The sequence below is a fragment of the Nannobrachium achirus genome (assembly GCF_963921795.1).
Source record: "Nannobrachium achirus genome assembly, chromosome: 14".
NCBI classification, from domain to species: Eukaryota; Metazoa; Chordata; class Actinopteri; order Myctophiformes; family Myctophidae; genus Nannobrachium; species Nannobrachium achirus.
In genome coordinates this window covers 5,178,173-5,199,928 of record NC_137821.1, presented here as the reverse complement: position 1 = coordinate 5,199,928, position 21,756 = coordinate 5,178,173, and the positions used below count along the sequence as shown (strand labels likewise).

At 41.2% G+C, this 21,756-nt stretch overlaps 1 protein-coding gene across 1 annotated transcript; it reads right to left on the bottom strand.

Moving 5' to 3' along the window:
- Nucleotides 1–5,298: 5,298 nt before the first annotated feature.
- Nucleotides 5,299–15,225, bottom strand: ing2 (inhibitor of growth family, member 2; the record flags this gene model as incomplete). Its single annotated transcript, XM_080742326.1, has 4 exons — nt 5,299–5,734; nt 8,103–8,379; nt 11,190–11,395; nt 15,075–15,225. The coding sequence occupies 4 exons, from the start codon at nt 15,223–15,225 to the stop codon at nt 5,349–5,351; spliced, it is 1,020 nt and encodes a 339-aa protein (XP_080598452.1). The 3' UTR covers nt 5,299–5,348.
- Nucleotides 15,226–21,756: the final 6,531 nt, after the last annotated feature.

The window sequence follows — 21,756 nt, the reverse complement described above, 5'->3', positions numbered from 1 at the left end:
TTGTTAAATAGCTCTATATTGTGACAGTAATCATTGCTATAGTGTTCAGTAACATTGTTAAATAGCTCTATATTGTGACAGTAATCATTGCTATAGTGTTCAGTAACAGTGTAAATCAAAACGGACTGTTTTCTATGGACCATAAACTTACACACGGTTCATCATGGTTGTATTTTTTCTTCTCTGCGTGAAAGAAAAGATGTTCGTCTCCTCTTGACCGGAACCTCCTGTGTACACAATGGACATCACATGCTGTGTACATAACAGACATCACATGCTGTACATGGAGCCCTCAAAGATCAGGTAAAAACAATACGAAAAAGCCGTGGCAGTAAACTACATTAGTTATGGCAAAATTATGACAGTCGTTAAACAGAAAATAAATCATGTCTAGATACAAAATAATAACCAGTAAGGAGATAAGCGCATACACAAACTTTAGAAGGCAATCATAGCCAATCAGGGGGGAATATGGGAAATGCGACAGATCCATGTTGATGACATGACTGTAGAGATACTGTGTACCGGTTTGCGTGATTTTCGTGCAGGTTGCGACCAAAGTTGACTGACGCCCCCTTAGATTTTCGTGACAGTAAACTTCACTGGCAGTGTCACGGTCAACTAAAAGGATACCTCAAAAAACCTTTGTCAACCAATTTGGGGCCTTTTTTAAACTTGTAACATAGAATGACAGACAAATCACAGTACTAGGCCTAGAATGACAGTACTATGCAGAAAAAGAAGAAAAACACAATGCAAATGTCAAAATAATGGTATTTGGTAAGGATAGGCTTTGTTATGTGTTCATTGATAGCGAAAATTGAGTTTTCATAAAATACCAAAGAAGTGTTTATTTGTATTTATTTATGCGTCGGCCGCTACTACTGCGGTTTGCAGAGATGTGCTTCACACAAGAGGTCTCCCTTTGCCTCCCTTCTGCATCGCGACTCGCAAGCATTAACCTCACCCACCAGGCTTTCTGAGGGAAACTTCCCTAACTTTGGTCGCAACCTGCACGGATTTCACTCCTCGCCATACAGTACATACTGGACATACCCAGCTGATTACAGTATTTGCGTGCTCTGCTTGGACAAGTAATAATAATAATAACTAAAGCCAAGTAACTGTGTGTAGAAAGCATACGAGTCACAGTTCAAGTCCCAGAAGTCAGGAACAAAGGTAGTTTAATTGAAATAAAAGGTAGTTTAATAATTGAAATAAAAGGTAGTTTAATAATTGAAATAAAAGGTAGTTTAATTGAAATAAAAGGTAGTTTAATAATTGAAATAAAAGGCAGTTTAATTGAAATAAAAGGTAGTTTAATTGAAATAAAAAAGGGACAAACAACATAATGAAGGTCATAGGACGACCTCGGCTGGACCAATGACCTTGATGTCCACAGACAAACTAGGGTTGGGAAATCAACCACAAATATATTTATCAAATCATATTTAGAACCAATAACTTAATCTTTCTCATGTAGGTTAATCGAATAACAGTGTTTTCTTTCCCCCCACTTTTTATGTATTTATTAGATACTCAAAATAATAGTTTTTATTTTATTATAATTGACTAAATAGAAATTAGCATGATTATGTCTACTTTTTTCATGATTATTATAATTTTTCTCGCTTAGTCGAGGCAAACGTTCAAAATAAAGGGGATACTGATATCAGGGTTCCCACAAATTTTTACAAATTCATTTCCAAAACTTTTCCAGAATATTTAACCCAATTTCCAGGACTATATAACAATAATTCAGCTCAATAACAAGTCGCTTACTCCTATGCGCAATGCCCAAAGACAGGTAGTGTATGCCAGTGGTTCTCAACCTTTTCAGGCTTTTTAACTGGGGACCCCCCTACCCTGACGAGCACTAAGAGTTGAGGAATTTTGTATAACACGTTTCTATTGTGAAAATAGCAGATCTACATGCTCACAACGCCTCGCAACACGAGGCGCTGTGAGCATGTAGATCGGCTATTTTCACAATTTCTGCCGGCTATTTTCACAATTTCTGCCTCTAATATTTGACAATTTGGCCAATGTTTAATTTGTCATTTAATTTGAGGTATCAACAAAATCAGTAACCAAAGAAATGCATAGCTAATTTTTCCAGGACCTTCCAGGACCCTTGATCAATTCCAAAACTTTTCCAGTACTGGAAAGATTTTTCCAGGAATTTCATGACCGTGGGAACCCTGTGATATAACCCAGCCCTAGCCAGGGCTTAGTGACCCCCCCCCCCCCCCTCCTCCCAAAAAAAGAGAATTACATACATTCTGTTCTGTCTCGTATCAACACAATGTCTCACAATCAAGAGCAAAAACATACAAATACAAAGTAAAAACATAAACAATAGTTCCAGAAGACGGCAGCTTGCGGATCATGATTCTTAGGCTTTCTGATAAATGTGATCTTTAGGACCGACTGTGCACACCGTTATTAAAGGGATAGTTCACCCCCAAAATAACATTTTTTTTTTTATCAATTAATCACCCCACTGAGACTTGAATTAATGGATTTGTTTTTGTTCTTTCTCCCGCCTATGGGATGAACCAGAGGTGAGCTTTTCCACCGAGAAGCGGAGTTGGTTCCGAACCGTAAAAGTTGGTTCGGAACCAGAACCACAAAATCCTTGGTTTTTCCAGTGAACCACCATCTGAACTGGGGGACAAATATGGCTCTGGTTCAGTCTGGTGGAAACGCTAGCCGGTCTGCAAGAACGAACCAAGGTTCCCAAGAAAGTTGAACCGGCACTGGTTCTGGAACCAAGGCTCTTTTGGTGGAAAAGGCCCCAAAGAGTCTACGTTGTTCCCTATGGAGACACAGTTTTGGGGCCTTTTTCACCGGCAAAGAACCGGTTCCAGAACCAGTGCCGGTTCAACTTTCTTGGAACCTTGGTTTGTTCTTGTGAACCGGCTTGCGTTTCCACCAGATTGAACCATGATTGAACCAGAGGAACCAAGGATTTTGTGGTTCCTGTTCAGAACCAACTTTTACGGTTCAGAACCAACTCGGTTCTCGGTAGAAAAGCTCACCTCTGGTTCATCCCATAGGCGGGAGAAAGAACCAGAACCGCTTCTTTGCCGGTGGAAAAGGACCCTTTCTTATTAGTCAAAAAGTCAAAAACAAACAAAAGAATAATAATAATATCCATGAATTCAGGTCTCCATGCAGGTGAGTGATCGACAGGAAAAAGTCATATTGAGGGTGAAATATCCCCTTTTAAGACCGACTGTCCACAGTATAAGTATTGAAAAAGAATTCAAATCAATCCGATTCCAAACTGAATATGTGAACATAGCCTGAGCGTAAAAAAAAAAAACAGCTATAATTAACAGTAGTACTATTATATACAGTGATGTCAGAGCACCAGTTAAATCACAAGTCCATTTATTCACATTAAGCACTGCTACCAGTTTAACGTTCAAATTGTGCTTTCACATCTCCACCACTGTTTTTATAACGACTGGGTGACTTGATCCAGGGCTGCTTGATCCGATTGTTACGTCAAAACGGGTGACCCGGCAAATTCTGTGACTCCCGATTATATACGGTAAAATCCTGAGTCTTTATTTTTAAGTCTTGAGTGTGCAAATGAAACCAAGTGGAAGCATTAAGCATCCCATTTGGTTCCATGTGCATTGTGCACTCACATAGTTATAAATGCATACTAGGATTCCTTAGTCCCCTGCAGTGACACATAATTCAACGAGTCACCACTTTCGGTGCATCCGATTAAAACATTTCAAGACCAATAACTCAGTCATCGGGGCTGCTCGGTCGAAACAGGTGACCTGGTGAATTCTGTGACTCCCATTACACAGTATAATCCTTACTGTTAAATTTAACTCTAGCTGTGTAATTGGAACCAAATGGACCCATAAGGGGCCAAACATTCCTTGGTGCGAATATGGAATTTCCTTCTGTTGTCCGATATTTGTACTTAAATTAGGTCCAAGTTTATCTATTAGAGCAGGGTTAGGTGGCGCTCATAATAAGGCGGTGTTGTTTAAGTGTAGCGAAATTAAAATACCAAAGAAATATCTAACTTAATTTATTCCCGATAATAAATGGCCGATATTTTGTACTTTAGTAGGCAGTGTTGTTTAAGTGTGGACAATTCTTTGATTATTTTAATTTCACAACACCAAAATGAAAGTATTTAGTACAATATCGGAAAACATATAAAAGAATCTAACACATTTTGGCCAGAGCTCGTCAAGCTCCCAAGCTGAGTGGGCGCTGCATCACCATTCTACTCAGACCAGAAGGATATTCCGCACTGGCATCTCTTAAGCCCCTATCAGAGTCGGTACCGCGGTGAAGAGCTATCCACCGCGGTGTAGTCTTTTTGAGTCATACAACTACAACGTTACGCCATTACTCGCTGTTTTTACTTTCAGACAGATAGGCTCTTCACCCTGTTCACTGATTGGTCGATCTAGACCAGTCAGTCACGGTGAATAGGACTTCACCGTGACTGACTATGATGGCCTTCACTTATTTTCTGACTTGAGGTGAAAAGCTTTCCACCTAAAATTTGCAGTGGATAGCTCTTCACCTTGGACTCTGATAGAGGCTTTAGCCTCACATGATTCAACAAGTCACCATTTTCGGCATGTCTGGGTAAAAGCCCAGTGAGCAACATTCGGCTATTAGTCTTAAATCGGTGTAATCAACGTCTAGAAATCAAAGGTTTTTTAGACGTCTAAGCTTAGACTAGATGTTCGTTATTTTAACGGCTATATACGGTAAGTCTATCCCCAGTGATGCATGATTCAACAAGTCACCAATTTCAGCGTGTCCGGGTTAACCCGTTTAGGCCTAGAATTATTTAATGCTTTAACCATTGAAAAATAGCAGATCTACAGTAGATCTGCTATTTTTGAAAAATCTAGATTTTTCTTTTTTGCAAGTCTTTGAATATATATCTTTTTAGAAGCGAACATTTGCAAGTCAAATATTTGCATCTGGATAGTCCCTGGAATAACATTTTGAGATGGGGGTCTGCGGCCAAATAAATGTAATTGTGGGGGTCCTTGACATGACAAAGTTTGAGAACCACTGATTTAGAAGAAGGATTTAGAAGACATTTATAGAATCGGGGTCAGTCAAAAATATTCAAAGACGATGTCTGACGATTTTTCAAAAATAGCAGATATACAAGCTCACAGCGTGGCACTGTGAGCTTGTAGATCTGCTATTTGTCAATAGTTAAAGCATAAAATAATTATAAGCCTAAATGGGACAAAGAAATTAAATACCAAGACCTATAACTCGACCAAGGGGAGCGACCCGACCGAACCAACCCAGCACAGCGCAGCGCGTAGCGCTGGCTAAGACTACCTGGACCTGCGCTCCTTGCGGCTCTTGTCCAGGCCCTTGTCCATGGTCTTCTCGTTGTCGCCGCGGCACTTGGGGCAGAACCACTTTCCCTTGGGCTTGTAGGTGAGCGCCACGCAGGAGAAGTGGAACCACTCGATGGGACACTGCTCGTTGTCGCAGCCGATCATCTCGCCGTAGGACACCTGCTGGCAGAGGCAGTAGGTGGGCTCGTTGGGGTCCACGGCCAGGTCGGCGGGCGGCGAGGCGGCGTCGTCACGCTCCTGCTTGGCAGACTTGCGCTTCTTCTTCTTGGCCGACCGGGATTTCTTCTGCTGCTCGCTGCGGGGCTGCGAGGAGGAGGAGGAGCCACCGGCCGCGGCGACGGAGGAGGAGGACGCTAGGGCTGTTAACGAGATAAAATGTTTAAGTTGATGATTTAATTGTGGGGATGGCGCTCGAAACAAGAGCCTGTTACACACTCGATAACAAATTAGGGGTGGGCGATATGGAAAAATACGATGTCGCGATATTTTCCCAAGCTGTATCACAATACATGATCTTATCGCGATTCTTTTTCATGTTGTTTTTTATGGTTATTTTTCAAGTTACTTAACATTACAACCACCTACAAGGTAACAAAAACTAAAAGAAAAAATTGTAACAGACCATTTAGACCAGTGGTCCTCAATGTGGGGTCCAGTCCAGGGACTCTCTGGGTTCCTTTTGGGAGGTCTAAATTTGACCCTTACAAGTATGTAACTCTGACAGTATACAAATGAAACCAAATGTTTCAATTGTATACTGTCAGGGTTAAGGGGATACCTTGACATTTTAGAGTTTGAAAACCACTGATTTAGACCAAAATGCAGGTTTAAATGAATTCTGCTATGAATCTCTGTATTATCAATGCAACAGGATTTTTTTTATAAGGCTCCCTCATTGTATCACGATACATACGATATCTCTGAAAAGGCATATCGTGGAGACATTGTATCGTCTCAACGATATTTATCACCATATCGTCCACCACTATAACAAATGTATCTTGAGTACCCGGTATCAATAAGCGTTGGGCTTATCAAGCCTATTGAGCACATATAGCGTCCCATGACATCATGTTTAAACAATCAAGAGACGATCGAGAAATTATTACAGAACTACTCCTAATACAAATCCATTTAACACTCATTGCACATTAATGAATGGTTGTTTTCATGATAGGCAAAATATGTTTTACTTTTGTCAATTGTGATCTAAATAGATGGTGGTCAGCCACAAACTCACAGTCACAACAACTGGACAATTAAAAAGATTCTGTTCAGATTTTGTCGTCTCATGTCTTTCCACGAAATATTAGAAAGCGCTCAATAGTGGGCTGGATAAAAGCCTGGCTCAATAAGCAGGATTGATAAGGTGATCATTATCAATAAAAAATAACAAGCTCCTTCCCCATAGTTTAATTGTCATGCTAAATCATTGCGATTAATGATTTATTTGTGTTTTTTACATTTAAAAGCTTTGATTACGGACAATGTTTTATCATTTTATACTAGAATAGCAAAAATGGCAGATCTACAATCTTACAAGTAACTTTAGTCAACAAGAAACTGCCATTTCTGTGGCAGATGGCAGCTCTACAATGGGAGATCTACAAGCTCACAGCGCATCACAAAGTGACCGTAAGCTTGAATATCTGCCATATTCTGCTTTTGAAAATTAAAGATAGAAAATCTATGAAACTAAAACAATTACCCGTAATTGCCGGACTATAAGCCGCGTCTTTTTTCCTATGTTTTGAACCCTGCGGCTTATACAACGGTGCGGCTTATATAAAGACTTTTACAGCTAACAGCCAGGTAGTTAGTTTTACAATGGTCTTTAACAAGGATTTATATATAGATTTATACAGCTAACGGCCACCAGGGGCGCTCTAGCGGGAAGCAGGAGGGACACCTGCGGCTTATAGTCAGGTGCGGCTTATATATGTAAACATTTGTTTTTTGTTCTAAATTTAGCTGGTGCGGCTTATATTCAGGTGCGGCTTATAGTCCAGCAATTACGGTATGCAAAACGAATATTTCAAACGATTGCCATTATTTCAAACAATTGCGCTCAGCAATAAGTGATCTACAAGCTTACAAGCTTGTATATCTGCCATTTCTGCTATTTAAAATGTTTAGCTTTTTCTGCAAAATGTATTTTTGGGGATATTTGTGGTGCTTTTAAGCTTGTAGATCCGCTATTTCTGCAATTCTTTTAATATCTGAAAATCTATGAACATTTTTCAGAGTTGAGGCATTACATTTTGCATAACACGATTCTATTGTGAAAATAGCCGATCTACATGCTCACAACGCTTCACGTTGCTTTTTGAATTTGAATCCTTGCGTTGCGTTGTAAGCATGTAGATCGATCGGCTATTTTCACAATTTCTGTCTCTAATATGTGACAATTTGGCCAATGATTAATTTGTCATTTTAGAGGTATTAAAAAACTTCCTTAAATTGTCACTTTAGAAATGTGCAGATACCCTCTATACACTTAAACTTTATGTTGGTTTGTTTACTGTAGAGTGAGAAAACACTGCACATTAAGTTAATCATCTGGGGACGCCCCAAAATAATTTGGGGACCCTGACCCACGGTTTGAGAAGCACTGCTTTTAATATCTGAAAATCTAGGAACATTTCTCAACATGGAAACGACTGTGACGATCAAGCAAAAAGATAATTGCGATCAGGGCGATTACGTAACCATTTCTGACAGTCTTACCGGACGTGCCCAGCAGGTGGTCCCCTCCGGAGCCTCCGGGGTCGTCGGCCGCCAGCGAGCCGCCGCTGGGCGGAGCCAGGGCGAGGGAAGAGGAGGAGGCGGAGTCTCTGCTGTCGCTGGCGCGCTGCTGGCGCCGCGGACGGCGGGCCGAGGAGCGCTGCGTCTCATTGGACCCCGGGGTCTCCGGGAGCAGGAGGGAGGAGCTGGAGGCGGAGCGGCGATCCGTGGCCGTGGAGGTGGGGCGGTCCGGGGTGTCACCACCCGCCAGGCCGGGCTCCTGGAGGTACAGGGACACAAATCGTTATTATACAACAGCTAACCTCGCCTACCAGGCTTTCTGGGGGAAAGCCTGGTGTTCGTTCACAACAGGCCGTTTGGTTTCCGCCCAACACGGAAACCACTAGAAGAAGCGGCGTCGCTTTGATTTGGTTCCCTCCGTTTGTTTCCCCAATCCCTATTAAAATGCTCCAGTAGCCTAGTGTAGTCTTTCCAGTCGCTACGAGTTGGACTAAAAGATGCATATACCAAACTTTTTTTTTCAAAAGCAAAACTACTACGCATCAAGGAGTTTATTAGGTAGGCCCTAAAAGTATGTCCTTGAGCGCACAGGAATTATTTTGGGTTAAAACTGTTTCCGGTGGATAGTTCCGGCCAAATTGTAGTCTTTGAGGACTACAATATGACGTGTTATGGTTTCCGCTCCAGACCGGTAACTAGCCCAAAAAGTGAAGTGATCCCAGACTATACAACAGCTACACTACACTAGCTCAGTGGTTCTCAACCTTTTCAGCCACCCCCCCAAATAATCATATTTGAACTGGGGACCCCCACACCCTGACGAGCAATAAGAGTTGAGGCATTACATTTTGTATAGCACGTTTATATCGTGAAAATAGCAGATCTACATGCTCACAACGCCTTGCAAATCGGCTATTTTCACAATTTCTGCCTCTAATATTTCACAATTTAACCAATTATTTAAGTTGTCATTTAAGAGGATGTTACATCATGTTAGTCATTTTAGAGGAATCGTTACTTTAGGGTGCATAAACCCTCTAATTCATTTTAACTATCATTTGATAATGGACAGTTTACTTTTTGCATGAACTTTGGGCAAGTGAGCAACTTTGGACAACTTTTATTTTTTTACAACAAGGATTCATATTTTAGATAGTCATTAGAGAAAAGAAAAGATGAGTGTTAAAATGCTTTCATTTACTGCTTTCTATTGTTTTAGCGATTTTAACCATTTTGATTTGCATGCAAGTGGCTAAATATGTCTAAGCCCATTCCCAAGGTGCACCACAATCTTTTATGGGCAGATGTGACTTATGGGGGCTGGTGTAAATAGTAACAAATACATCACCAGCTTGTTGTGTCTAGAAAGACATATTTAGCCAGTTGTACGCATGCCCCCACCCACTGAAATCAAAATACTAAAACGGCTAAAACAATAGAAAGCAGTAAATGAAAATATTTTAACACTCATCTCTTCTTTTCTCTAATTACAATCTAAAATATTCAATTCAATTCAATCTTTATTAGCAGACTCAGGTCCAAAATACAAGAAAGAAACACAACAGACATTAAAAATCAATATAAGAAATGTAAAATTAACCCACAGGCAACACACACAAGCACTTTAGCCAGTGCACCCTTAGTCTGGATGCATATCTTGAACTGCTCATTATGGGGCTGTAGAGCTACACAATGATGCTGTTAGCAGAGGCATCCAGCCATTGCATGAACTTGAACATGCAAAGTGCTTTAAAAGTCCTCACTCGAGCAGTGACAAAAATCAGACCAGCACTGCCCCCTCTGGGTTTTCTAAGGAGTATTCTCATTGCATCATTATATGCAACTTGCAACCTTTGCATACTAGATTTCTTATAAGAAGACCACAGATGAGCAGTATAAAGTGTCTTAAACAATGACACTTTCACATTAGTAGAACAATGACTGAACTTCCGAGCAATAGTGTTAGCCTGAGCATACAACTTTCAACACAGTCTGTAAATATGATTCATCATCAGTCATTTGATCAGTAATTAAGTGACCACCAGGCACCAAGATATTTAATTCTATTCCAGACCTCAAGACTGTTGTCCGATAATCTGAACGTAGGAACATTAAGGTGCAGGGTTAAGCCGACATCATAGTCGCCTGGGCGGTGGAAGGCTTTACACCGCGGTGTAGTCTTTTCGAGTCTTTTTGAGTCATGAAACTACAACGTTACATCATTCCTCGCGGTGGAGAGCTTTCCACCGCGAGTTCCAACGCATCTCTCTGTTTTTACTATCAGTCAGACAGGCTCTACACCTCGTTCACTGATTGGTCAATCTAGACTAGTCAGTCACGGTGAATAGGACTCGACCGTGGCGTACTATGATGTCCTGCACTTATTTTCTGACTTGAGGTGGAGAGCTTTCCACCGGTGGATAGCTCTCCACCGTACACTCTGATACGGGCTTTAGGGTGCAGGGTTAGGTGAGTTACCAGGGCCCCAGGTGGAGGGGGCCTTAATTATTTTACAATTTGAAAGTGTAAAAAAGTGTGAAAATGTGTACAAATGAATCTTTGCGGGCACAAGCCCGCAGCGGCAACGCAGGAGGTCCAATAATCACGTAAAATTCATATCATGAGTATTGTGACAAAAGAAATCGCGATTTACAATATTGTCGTGATAATCAAAATCCAATCATCGTGGAGCGGAACATTTTTGTCAAAAAATAGCAGATCTACAAGGTCACAACGTGTTGCAATGCGACGCGTTGTGACCTTGTAGATCGGCAGTTTTTGGGCAAAGCCATTTGATAGTGTTAAAAAAGACTGTATCAAGTATGTATATTATAAGTAACTTTGGCCAATTATAGAGGGTTTAAGTGGTACCGGATCTGCAGCTCAGCAAATAAAAGCTGAATTGATCCCAGTGCATGACGGAGGACGATATGACGAATAAATTAAATCTCCACGATACAATTATTGTGAGTGTTTTTTGATCACGATAAACGATTATATCGCTTATCGTCCCATCCCTAACCCACACCCTCTCGTGCAATATTGCTTAACGGTGACGACGGGTCTTACCTGGAGGCCCAGTGAGTGGGAGTCCATCTGGCGCGAGCGGTTCTCCACCAGCTCCGTCATGTGCGTCACCACGCCAATCTTCTCGTCTCCCAGCTCCTGGCTGGCGATGAGAGCCCGCTGCAGCTGCAGCTGCAGACGCTTCCTCTGAGACGCATCCTGCTCTGCCTGGTAGCGGACAAACACCTCATCCACCTCCTTCAGGACCTCTGGAAGAGACAGACTGTTCAGTACCACACAAACACCTCATCCACCTCCTTCAGGACCTCTGGAAGAGACACACACACACTGTTTAACCTGGTAGCGGACAAACACCTCATCTACCTCCTTCAGAACCTCTGGAAGAAACACACACACACTGTTCAGCCTGGTACCACAAACACCTCATCTACCTCCTTCAGGACCTCTGGAAGAGACACACACACACACACACACACTGTTTAACCTGGTACCACAAACACCTCATCCACCTCCTTCAGGACCTCTGGAAGAGACACACACACACACTGTTTAACCTGGTACCACAAACACCTCATCTACCTCCTTCAGGACCTCTGGAAGAGACACACACACACACACACACACACACACACTGTTTAACCTGGTACCACAAACACCTCATCCACCTCCTTCAGTACCTCTGGAAGAGACACACACACACACACACACACAGTGTTCAACCTGGTAGCGCACAAACACCTCATCCACCTCCTTCAGAACCTCTAGATCAGGGGTGGGCAACTGTGATGATTGAGAGGGCCACTATATTTCCACTTTCACTCCAGAGGGCCACATTGCATATACTATCGGGCAGTTATCTCGTATTTGAACTTTTTTACTTTCTACATTCATGTTCTACAAAAGTAGCAAAAATAGCCGATCTACAAGTTCAAAACACGTCGCACTGCGACACGTTTTGAGCTTGTAGATCTGCTATTTTTGCAATTTTGAATTAGAATCCTGAAAAACGTTTTGCTATTGGAATTGGAATCTGAAAAAGTTACATTTTCATTTCAAATGCATTTAGTCATACTTATGTTAACTTTATGAACTTAAATATGAATACATTCGACATAAAAAATACTATATTTTAATACTTGTCATTAAGCTACTAATACAGACTGAAGTAATTAAATCGGTCATGTTTGCACGTTTGGAATTGGAACAGCTGAAATCGATAATATATCACTATTCTGATATCAGCCTGTGGGCCGCATTCAGTGAAGGTGGGGGACGCATGTGGCCCCCGGGCCGCCAGTTGCCCATGTATGCTCTAGAACACGACCCCCCAATTATTTGGGGGGGTCCCCAGATGATTAACTTAATGTGAAACATTGTTTTCTCACTCAACTGTAAACAAACCAACATAAGGTTTAAGTAGATATAGAGGGTATCTTCACACTTCTAAAGTGCCAATTTAAGGACTTTTTAATACCCCTAAAATGACAAATTAAACATTGTCCAAATTGTCAAATATATAGAAGCAGAAATTGTGAAAATAGCCGATCTACATGCTCACAACGCCTCGCATGTAGATCTGCTATATTCACAATAGAACAGTTTATTTTTCTTAACTTCGACTTTCGACTAACTCAGATCTACCAAACACAGCTAGAATACTGAGCAAAAGAGAACAAAATGTAAAATGGTTAATGGTGCATTTATATAGCGCTTTCATCCAAGGCGCTTTACATAGATTGCGCATTACATTCACCCATTCACACACACATTCATACACCGGTGGCGGAGGAAACCATGCAAGGCACCAACCTACTCACCGGGAGCAACTAGGGATTCAGAGTCTTGCTCAAGGACTCTTCGACATTACTCAGGGGGAGCCCGGATTCGAACTAGGAACCCTTCGGGAACCCTTTGTGCTCTAATAACGGTTTCTCTACCCCTGAGCTATGCCGCCCCATAAATGTGCCACAGAGGCACATAAATCCAGGTCCAGGTCCTACTATTCTACACATGCATGCATGTGTGCTTTACATTACATAGAATGAATTAACTCTAATGACGTTGTTTACCTTGATATTTAGAGTCAATCTCTCAGCATGGACATATTTCTTTGTAAGGGACAGGATAGCCTAGGCTACTATTCTATCAAGTGCATGTAAATAGAATGAATCAACTCTAATCATGTTGTTTACCTTGGTATTTATATCTCCCTCAGTAGAGACATTTCCTCTGTATGTCCACACACAGAGACACCAAACACAGCTAGGCTACTATTCTACACATGCATGTGTACTTATATTCATTAAATATAATTAATTCACTTGTTTACCTTGGTATTTAGAGTCTATATCTCTCATAAGGGACACATTCTTTGTATGAGACAGGATAGACTACACTAGAGACTAAACCACTAACTACTACAACAGCTAAGCTACTATATTCAACACATGCATGTGGGCTAAATAGAATGAATTAACCCTAATGACATTCGTTGTTTACCTTGGTATTTAGAGTCTCTCTCTCTCAGCAGGGAAACATTTCATGGTGTGTCCACACACAGAGATACCAAACACAGAATACTATTCTACACATGCATATTATACATATTAAACAATATAATGTTTAATATCTTGGTATTTGGAGTCTTATCTCCCTCAGAAGGGACACATGTCTTTGTATGTCCACACACAGAGCTACCAAACACAGCTCGGCTACTATTCTACACTGTACATGCATATTAAACATAACTCTATAATGTTTAATACCGTGGTATTTGGAGTCATTCTCCCTCAGTAGAGACACATTTATTTGTATGTCCAGATACAGAAACTACACTTCACACACACACACACACACACACACACACACACACACACACACACACACACACACACACACACACACACACACACACACACACACACACACACACACACACACACACACACACAGAGAGAGAGAGAGAGATACCAAACACAGCTAGGCTACTATATTCTACACATGCATAGTAAACAAATTAAACTATATATAATGTTTAATACCTTGGTATTTAGAGTCCATCTCCCTCAGTAAAGACACATGTCTCTGTATGTCCAGAGACAGAGACCCACATACACTGACACAGCTACCAAACACAGCTAGGCTACTATTCTACACATGCATATTAAACATATTAAACATATTAGACATGAATACCTTGGTATTTAGAGCCTATCTCCCTCAGAAGGGACACATTTCTCTGTATAGTAGACCGGGTCTACTATATTCTTGTATGCATATTAAACATAGTAAACATATTAAACATGAATACCTTGGTATTTAGAGTCTATCTCCCTCAGAAGGGACACATTTCTCTGTATGTCCAGAGGCAGACTCTCCTACTATTAGACCTATATTCTACACTAGCCCCTCTCAGGACCCCAAAATCACCTCTTTTTATATTTTGACGTCGGAATATAAAATATAAAAATATAAAAAAAGGTAAATACAGGAACGAAAGGAGCTAATTCTACACATGCATAGTAAACATATTAAACTATAATAATGTTGTTTACCTTGGTATTTAGAGTCTATCTCCCTCAGTAAAGACACATTTCTCTGTATGTCCAGAGGCAGACTCTCCTACTATTAGACCTATATTCTACACATGCACATTAAACATATTGAACATGAATACCTTGGTATTTAGAGTCTATCTCCCTCAGAAGGGACACATTTCTCTGTATGTCCAGAGACAGACTACTAACACTACTATATGCTACTAATACATGCATATTAACATAGTAAACATATTAAACAGAAATACCTTGGTATTTAGAGTCTATCTCCCTCAGTAAAGACAAATTTCTCTGTATGTCCAGAGGCAGACTCTCCTACACATGCATATTAAACATATTGAACATGTTAAGACATATTAAACAGTAATACCTTGGTATTTAGAGTCTATCTCCCTCAGTAAAGAGACATTTCTCTGTATGTCCAGAGGCAGGCTCTCCACGCACTCCAGGTAGTCGTGCACGTAGCTCAGCAGCTGCTGCTGCGTCCTGTTGTCATGGTGATGGTGGTGGTGACCCAGCATGGAGAGAGGAGCTTAATTACAGTCTAATTAACAAAGTGTTTTAATTAAAACCCTGCTATAAAGTGGAAGACGCTGAGTTTCTGTGTTTCTGCTGCTCGCTGCTTTGCTTCACTTCAAACAAAAACCTAGGCCCGCGCGCATGCGCGGCGTTGACCCTATATGGCAACGCGTCCGTTTCCTCTTCCCGTTGGGGGCGGGGCGGGCCTGGCGCGTCACGGCGGAACGGGTGACCTGGAGAATTCCGGGACTTGACTTGTGATAAATTACACCGTTATTAATATGCTACGTGTTAATTTGACTCTGGGTGTGCAACGGGACCGAATGGACCAGAAAGGATCAATTTGGTTCCATTTGTACACTCAGGGCTTTACATGGATTATTCGGCCACTGACACATAATTCAATAGGTCAACGGCTTTCAGTGTAGCCTCTGCGCCCGGATTGGTGCAGAAGGCGCTAGCAGAACATAATAAAGGGACACTGCACTGCACTGTGATAAATAAAGAACCGAAGAGGAAATAATAAACACAATAAATTAACACAACTAAAACTAAACTAAACTTGATCCATATAACTAATACAATGTTGTAGACTATATGTGCTATAAAATATTACATTGGATATAATGTGTATCAGTGTGTTTGAGACAATCATGCATATGCATTCATTCATTCATTCATTCATTCAATTCACAGGGCAAAACAATTTTGCCAAAAATAAATATGTAGGCTACAGTTGAAAGGGGTGAAACCGTTTTCATGTAGGCCTATTTACATATCTTTACATATCTACTGCATAGTACTGTGTTCTATTTGTCTGTCATTCAATGTTATATGAGATACTTCAATGGTTTCCAGTGGAAATAAGCTTAGTCTTTTCATGGATCTCCTTTTAGTAGACCTTGTACCAGTGAACTGTACCGTCATGAAACTGTACCTTTTCCTATGCAAACTTCTAATAAAGTCTTCAATCAATCAAACATGCAGACAGTGCAGCAATAGCCTATATTAGGCTATACACAACAATGATTAGTAGTCTTTAAGGTGGTTGTGTTCCATTTGATATCCTTCTCCTTTTCTTTTTTCTTTTGTTGTTTTCATTTTATTTTCTTTATCTACTGCATAGTACTGTGTTCTATTCGTCTGTCATTCAATGTTATATGAGATACTTTAATGGTTTCCTGTGGAAATAAGCTTAGTCTTTTCATGGATCTCCTTTTAGTAGACCTTGTACCAGTGAACTGTACCGTCATGAAACTGTACCTTTTCCTATGCAAACTTCTAATAAAGTCTTCAATCTTCTTCAATCTTATCAATCAATCCTCCTATAACAGCAGCTCACACATCTTGCTGCTGACCATAGCAGATATGGGAGTTTTTTTTATTTTATATTTTAATCATTGGTCATGTTTTCAAACTCGATTGTGGTGGGAAAGTACTAAAGTAGCTAATGTGTCTCTGATGTCTTGGTACAGTGAGTGGACCTCAGTTCAGTTCAGACAACAGGGGGCGCAAGTGAGTCAGATATAGGACACATTATTGTTTATTTCTCACAAACCACAACTATTCTTCTTGTCATTCCACCCTGACCCAGGTCTCGTGACAGCGATGGGGATGTGAGCTTACAGGTTCCTCCACTGGTTACCATCATCACGTCACGTGTGTGTGCGTGCGTGCGTGCGTGCGCGCGCGCGTGTGTGTGTGTGTGTGTGTGTGTGTGTGTGTGTGTGTGTGTGTGTGTGTGTGTGTGTGTTTGTGCGTGTGCGTGTGCGTGTGTTTGTGTGACTGACTGATTGTATATATGCCCTCATATCTCTTCTCTCAACTGTAGCTTGCTCAGATTGTTATAATACCACACTTTAGGCCTATAAATAGGCCTACTAGTTTCAAGTAAAAGGTCCCGTATATAAAATGTAACTTGAGTAAAAGTATCGGTGCATCAAAATAAACTAAGTAGACTACTCATTATATTATGCAGAATGCCCCATTTCCTCTCACAGTCACAGTGTTCACATTGTGTAAGCTCATAGATTTACAAGTATGTTTTGCAAAAGAAAATAAAAATAAACCTAACATTATTTGTAGATTTGTGGAGTAGAAGTGTAAAGTATCAAGAAGTGGAAATACTCCAGTAAACTAAAAGCACCACAAATAATCTGATTATAATAAATCTCGCCCAATCGTTTCCGGACAGAAACACAAATGCATTGCTGTTTTTCATTTGATGATGGGTTCCTGCGGATTGCTTTAAAAGTATGTGACATACCACTGTCTATATACACGACCATTATACAAATGTTTTCTGATTCAGTAATGGTCCTCAAACTGTTTTCATGCCATTTAGGATCCCCGAAAAGGTCAAAATGATATAGATTTGGCCTGCGGGCCCCCACCCAAAATGATTTGTTATAGGGACACAACTACCAGCAACACAAGTTCACAACTGGTACATGCATAGTTGTCCCCAAAATCCCCCCCAAAAATATATAAAATGTGAAAGACATGTGAGAACAGCACATGATGATTGCACATGAAAAGATGGTGACTTGTCATTCAGTTGAATGAAAACGCACGTGAAGAAAATGCACGTGATCAAAAGTGGTGTCTTGTCATCGAGTTGAATGACTCATCATCAAGCATCAAGTTAATATTAAGATGACACCAAGGCAGAGTGACATGGCATTGAGTTTATTAAACACACACACACACGCACGCACGCACGCACGCATGCACACACACACACACACACACACACACACACACACACACACACACACACACACACACATCCAAGGTCCCTTAGTCCGAGTAGGGTTAGGGTTAGGCAGGTTAGCATTCACCAGCCTCGGACTAATGGGAACTCGAACTTATGACACTTCAGAACATAATATTTCTAAAACCAAAGTAGCAAAGATTTGCCGATCTACAAGCACACGACGCGTTGCATCGCGACACGTTGTGAGTTGTGTAGATCGTCTATTTTCCCCACTTTAATTAGTGCGACAGTCAGTGTTGCATAACAAAAACAGAGATTCGAAAGCAGAGATTTAATTTATAAGGTTAGACATCGCACAACCTAACCTTAACCCATTTAGGCCTAACCTATTTTAGGCCTAAATCAGAAATTAGCCTACAAAAACAAATATGTTGCTACATACTGTACATGTACTGTAAGCCCCTCCCATACACTAAAATGTGTTCCCGGCCTAAACCTAACCCTGACCTCAGTAAAACTAATGCTACTGGTGAATGCTAACCGGGTGGAGTGCTAACCTGCCGGTGCTGGTGAATGCTAACCTGGTTTCGGAATGGGGATGTTTTGAAATGTAAACCCGCCATCAATTTGGTTAAAACTAAGAAATAACATAAAAATTTGAAACGTGGAGATACAAGATTTCTGCCCAACCGCAGCTTTATTATGTAGCTTTGAACAAGCCATGTCACGTGATCTTATGATATATGAGTTAAGTCATATAGCGGTAAGCAAGACCGGACATGTTTAGGAACATTATCTGGTTGGGCCTGCTCATGTTGTTCATAAAGGAACAGTAGCAGTGGCTCAGGGGTAGAGTTGCCGTCTTATAGAACACAGAGCATTCCCGAAGGTTCGATCCCGGGCTCCCCCAGAGTTAGTGTGGAAGAGTCCTTGAGCAAGACTCTGAACCCCTAACTGCTCCCGGTGAGCAGGTTGGTGCCTTGCATGCTTTCCTCTGCCATCGGTGAATGGGTGAATGTAATGAATGTGTGTGAATGGGTGAATGTATAACGCCATAAAGTGCCTTGGATAAAGGTGCTATACAAATTTACCATTTAACACAGTTTATGAGTGATTAAGTACAGTTGTTAAGAAGGAATTTTGTAATTTGTAATTATTTGGATACAGAGTGCTCTATGGAGCAGGGGTCCGCGACACTATGGCACATTAGGAGTCCACTATAGTAAAAGAGAGGTTCTCAAGCATTTTATTTGCCAGGACCACCTTAAAGGCCCTTCCATACTTCGACCGAAACCGCCGTTTTCGGTCAAAAGGTCCTTTTCTACCATAAAATTATATCCCTCGGGACTTCTGAAAAGCATTGGACCGAACGAGAGTTCGGAAATTTGCACGTCGGAAAACACAACTCACCGAACATTTCGGTCGAAGTATGGAGAGGCCTTAACTCTGACCTCTGACCAACCAAATGGACCTGTAAGGGTGTGGTTCCATTTGTACACTCTCAGAGTTACAGACCTATGGTCATTCAGGGCTATCTCTTTATGTGTTTCTGGTCATATTATTGTCCAGTCATTTTGTTTGTCTGTGGTAAACACATAACATGGCTTGTTGTGGCCAGTCGAACCAGTTTCAGAGTCCTGAAAGTTTGTCCCATTTTTGTGGAGAATAATGAAATACCTCAACGTTGGTGTGAAGTTTCTGACTGTGCACTCCCTCTCTCCAGATTCTGCACAGATATACCAGGGTGAGCATTACAACAGCTATAGAGCCGGTCCCTCCCAGGCAAGGAAAAGTGTGCATTCTGTTTTAGAAACGTGGAGGATTCACAACTTCAGAATGTTAAACACTTAAACAAGTCTATCGAAAGAAGCATATTTTCACACTTCTAGAGGCGTGACTTGCGTGGTGTCCTAAAGAGCTAGACTTCACAGTTCACACCCGTATGTCTCAGAATAAGCTCACATCCGTTTCCTGCTACTGCTTTCTCTGCGCTTAAATGTTTCATACATTAATAGCTTTTTTAGTGTGTCTTCCCTGTCAGTCAGGGACGTGCAGAGAATGTTAGAGAGGCAGGGGGCTGAAATTACTGAAAAGGCCCTTTGGTAAAAATATTGAAAATAGCCGACCTCCAAGCTCACAACACGTCGCACTGCAATGTGTTGTGAGGACAGCTTGATACTGTACTTGAGCACTTGATACCACACTGAACTAAGCATAATTTGCGTTTCTTCCACCATAGTAAAAATCACACCCGTGTGAACTGAGCGGTGGTTTCCCCCCCCCCCCCCTGTGTGTGTGTGTGTGTGTGTGTGTGTGTGTGTGTGTGTGTGTGTGCGTGTGTGTGTGTGCCTGGTCTGGCCTGGCCTGAACAACAGCGCCCCTCCCTTAACATGTGTGGTCAGAAAAGGTTACTGCAGGCTACAGACAGACTGACAGACACGGACGGAGACAGACATACCCACACACACGGCCACGTATAGGAGCGTTGTGACCACCGCTCAAAAACTGCATTCACAGACTGAAGAGGGCACTTTTTACAGACTGATAAAAGGGCAGGGGCTCAAGCCCCCTCTGATGTAGATAGATACCTTTATTATCCCAAGGGGGAAATTCAGTTGTCCAGTTGTAGCATAGCAGTATACAGTATTTACAAAGTTACAGAGAAGTAAGACAAAAGATAGATAAGAGTAAAAGAAAAAAAAAGAGCAGTACAGTACCAATAAAGAAAGGTGCATCAATAGAGGGGGCGAATAATATATAAGTATATATACATAAAGTAACTTACAAAAAGAGACCGTAACGTGTGTGCTCATGCCTGCTGTCAGTTATCAACCATCACTGAAGACATTTTGCATGCAACTGAACATGCAACGGACGTTTAATCAGAAGGGGAAAACAAAAGCCAGTCTAGTGACGGTGACCTTTGACCAGAGTAATGCTCCTCCTCCATAGAATGTAAAGTCATCAGGGTTCAATTTAACCCACAAATGTGTTCACTCTGGGAGTTACAGACCTGTAAGGGTCCATTTGGTTCCATTTGTACACTCAGAGTTACAGACCTGTATTGATTGATTTTGATTGAAGACTTTATTAGAAGTTTGCATAGGAAAAGGTACAGTTTCATGACGGTACAGTTCACTGGTACAAGGTCTACTAAAAGGAGATCCATGAAAAGACTAAGCTTATTTCCACAGGAAACCATTAAAGTATCTCATATAACATTGAATGACAGACGAATAGAACACAGTACTATGCAGTAGATATGTAAATAAAATAAAATGAGAGAACAAAAAAAAAAGAAAATAGTAAGTCTAAACAAACAGTAAGTATATACAAAGAAGGGGCAGGGGAGGGTAGGGTTGGGCTAGGTTAGTTTTTTTTTTTACCAGTTGCGAACGGCTGCTTCCTGTAAGTGGTCTTTCAGGGCAATTTTAAAGCATGCTAGTGATCCACACTCCTTTATGTAAGGGTCCATTTAGTATATGTGGCGAGGTTAAAAAGTATAAAATGCCCAGTTCCGACAACGCCACCTGGAGGCTATGAGCCCAGGAACTCACTTAAAAACTCAATAATTTACAAAGGCAAACAGGTTCTTTAAAACCAGGGTTGAGCAGAGTTAAAATAACACACCAAGGGTTAAAAAATACAACAGATTTATTACATAAGAAATGCACAAATTTGGAATACAATAATCAGCCCAAACAGTCCCATATCCCATCCATAGTCCCCAGGGTCCTTTAGGGGCACTTCAGTCCATCAGTCCATGTTTCACAGTAAATTCCTCCTTTTCCTCCAAAACGAGGTCCATAGTCTCCTT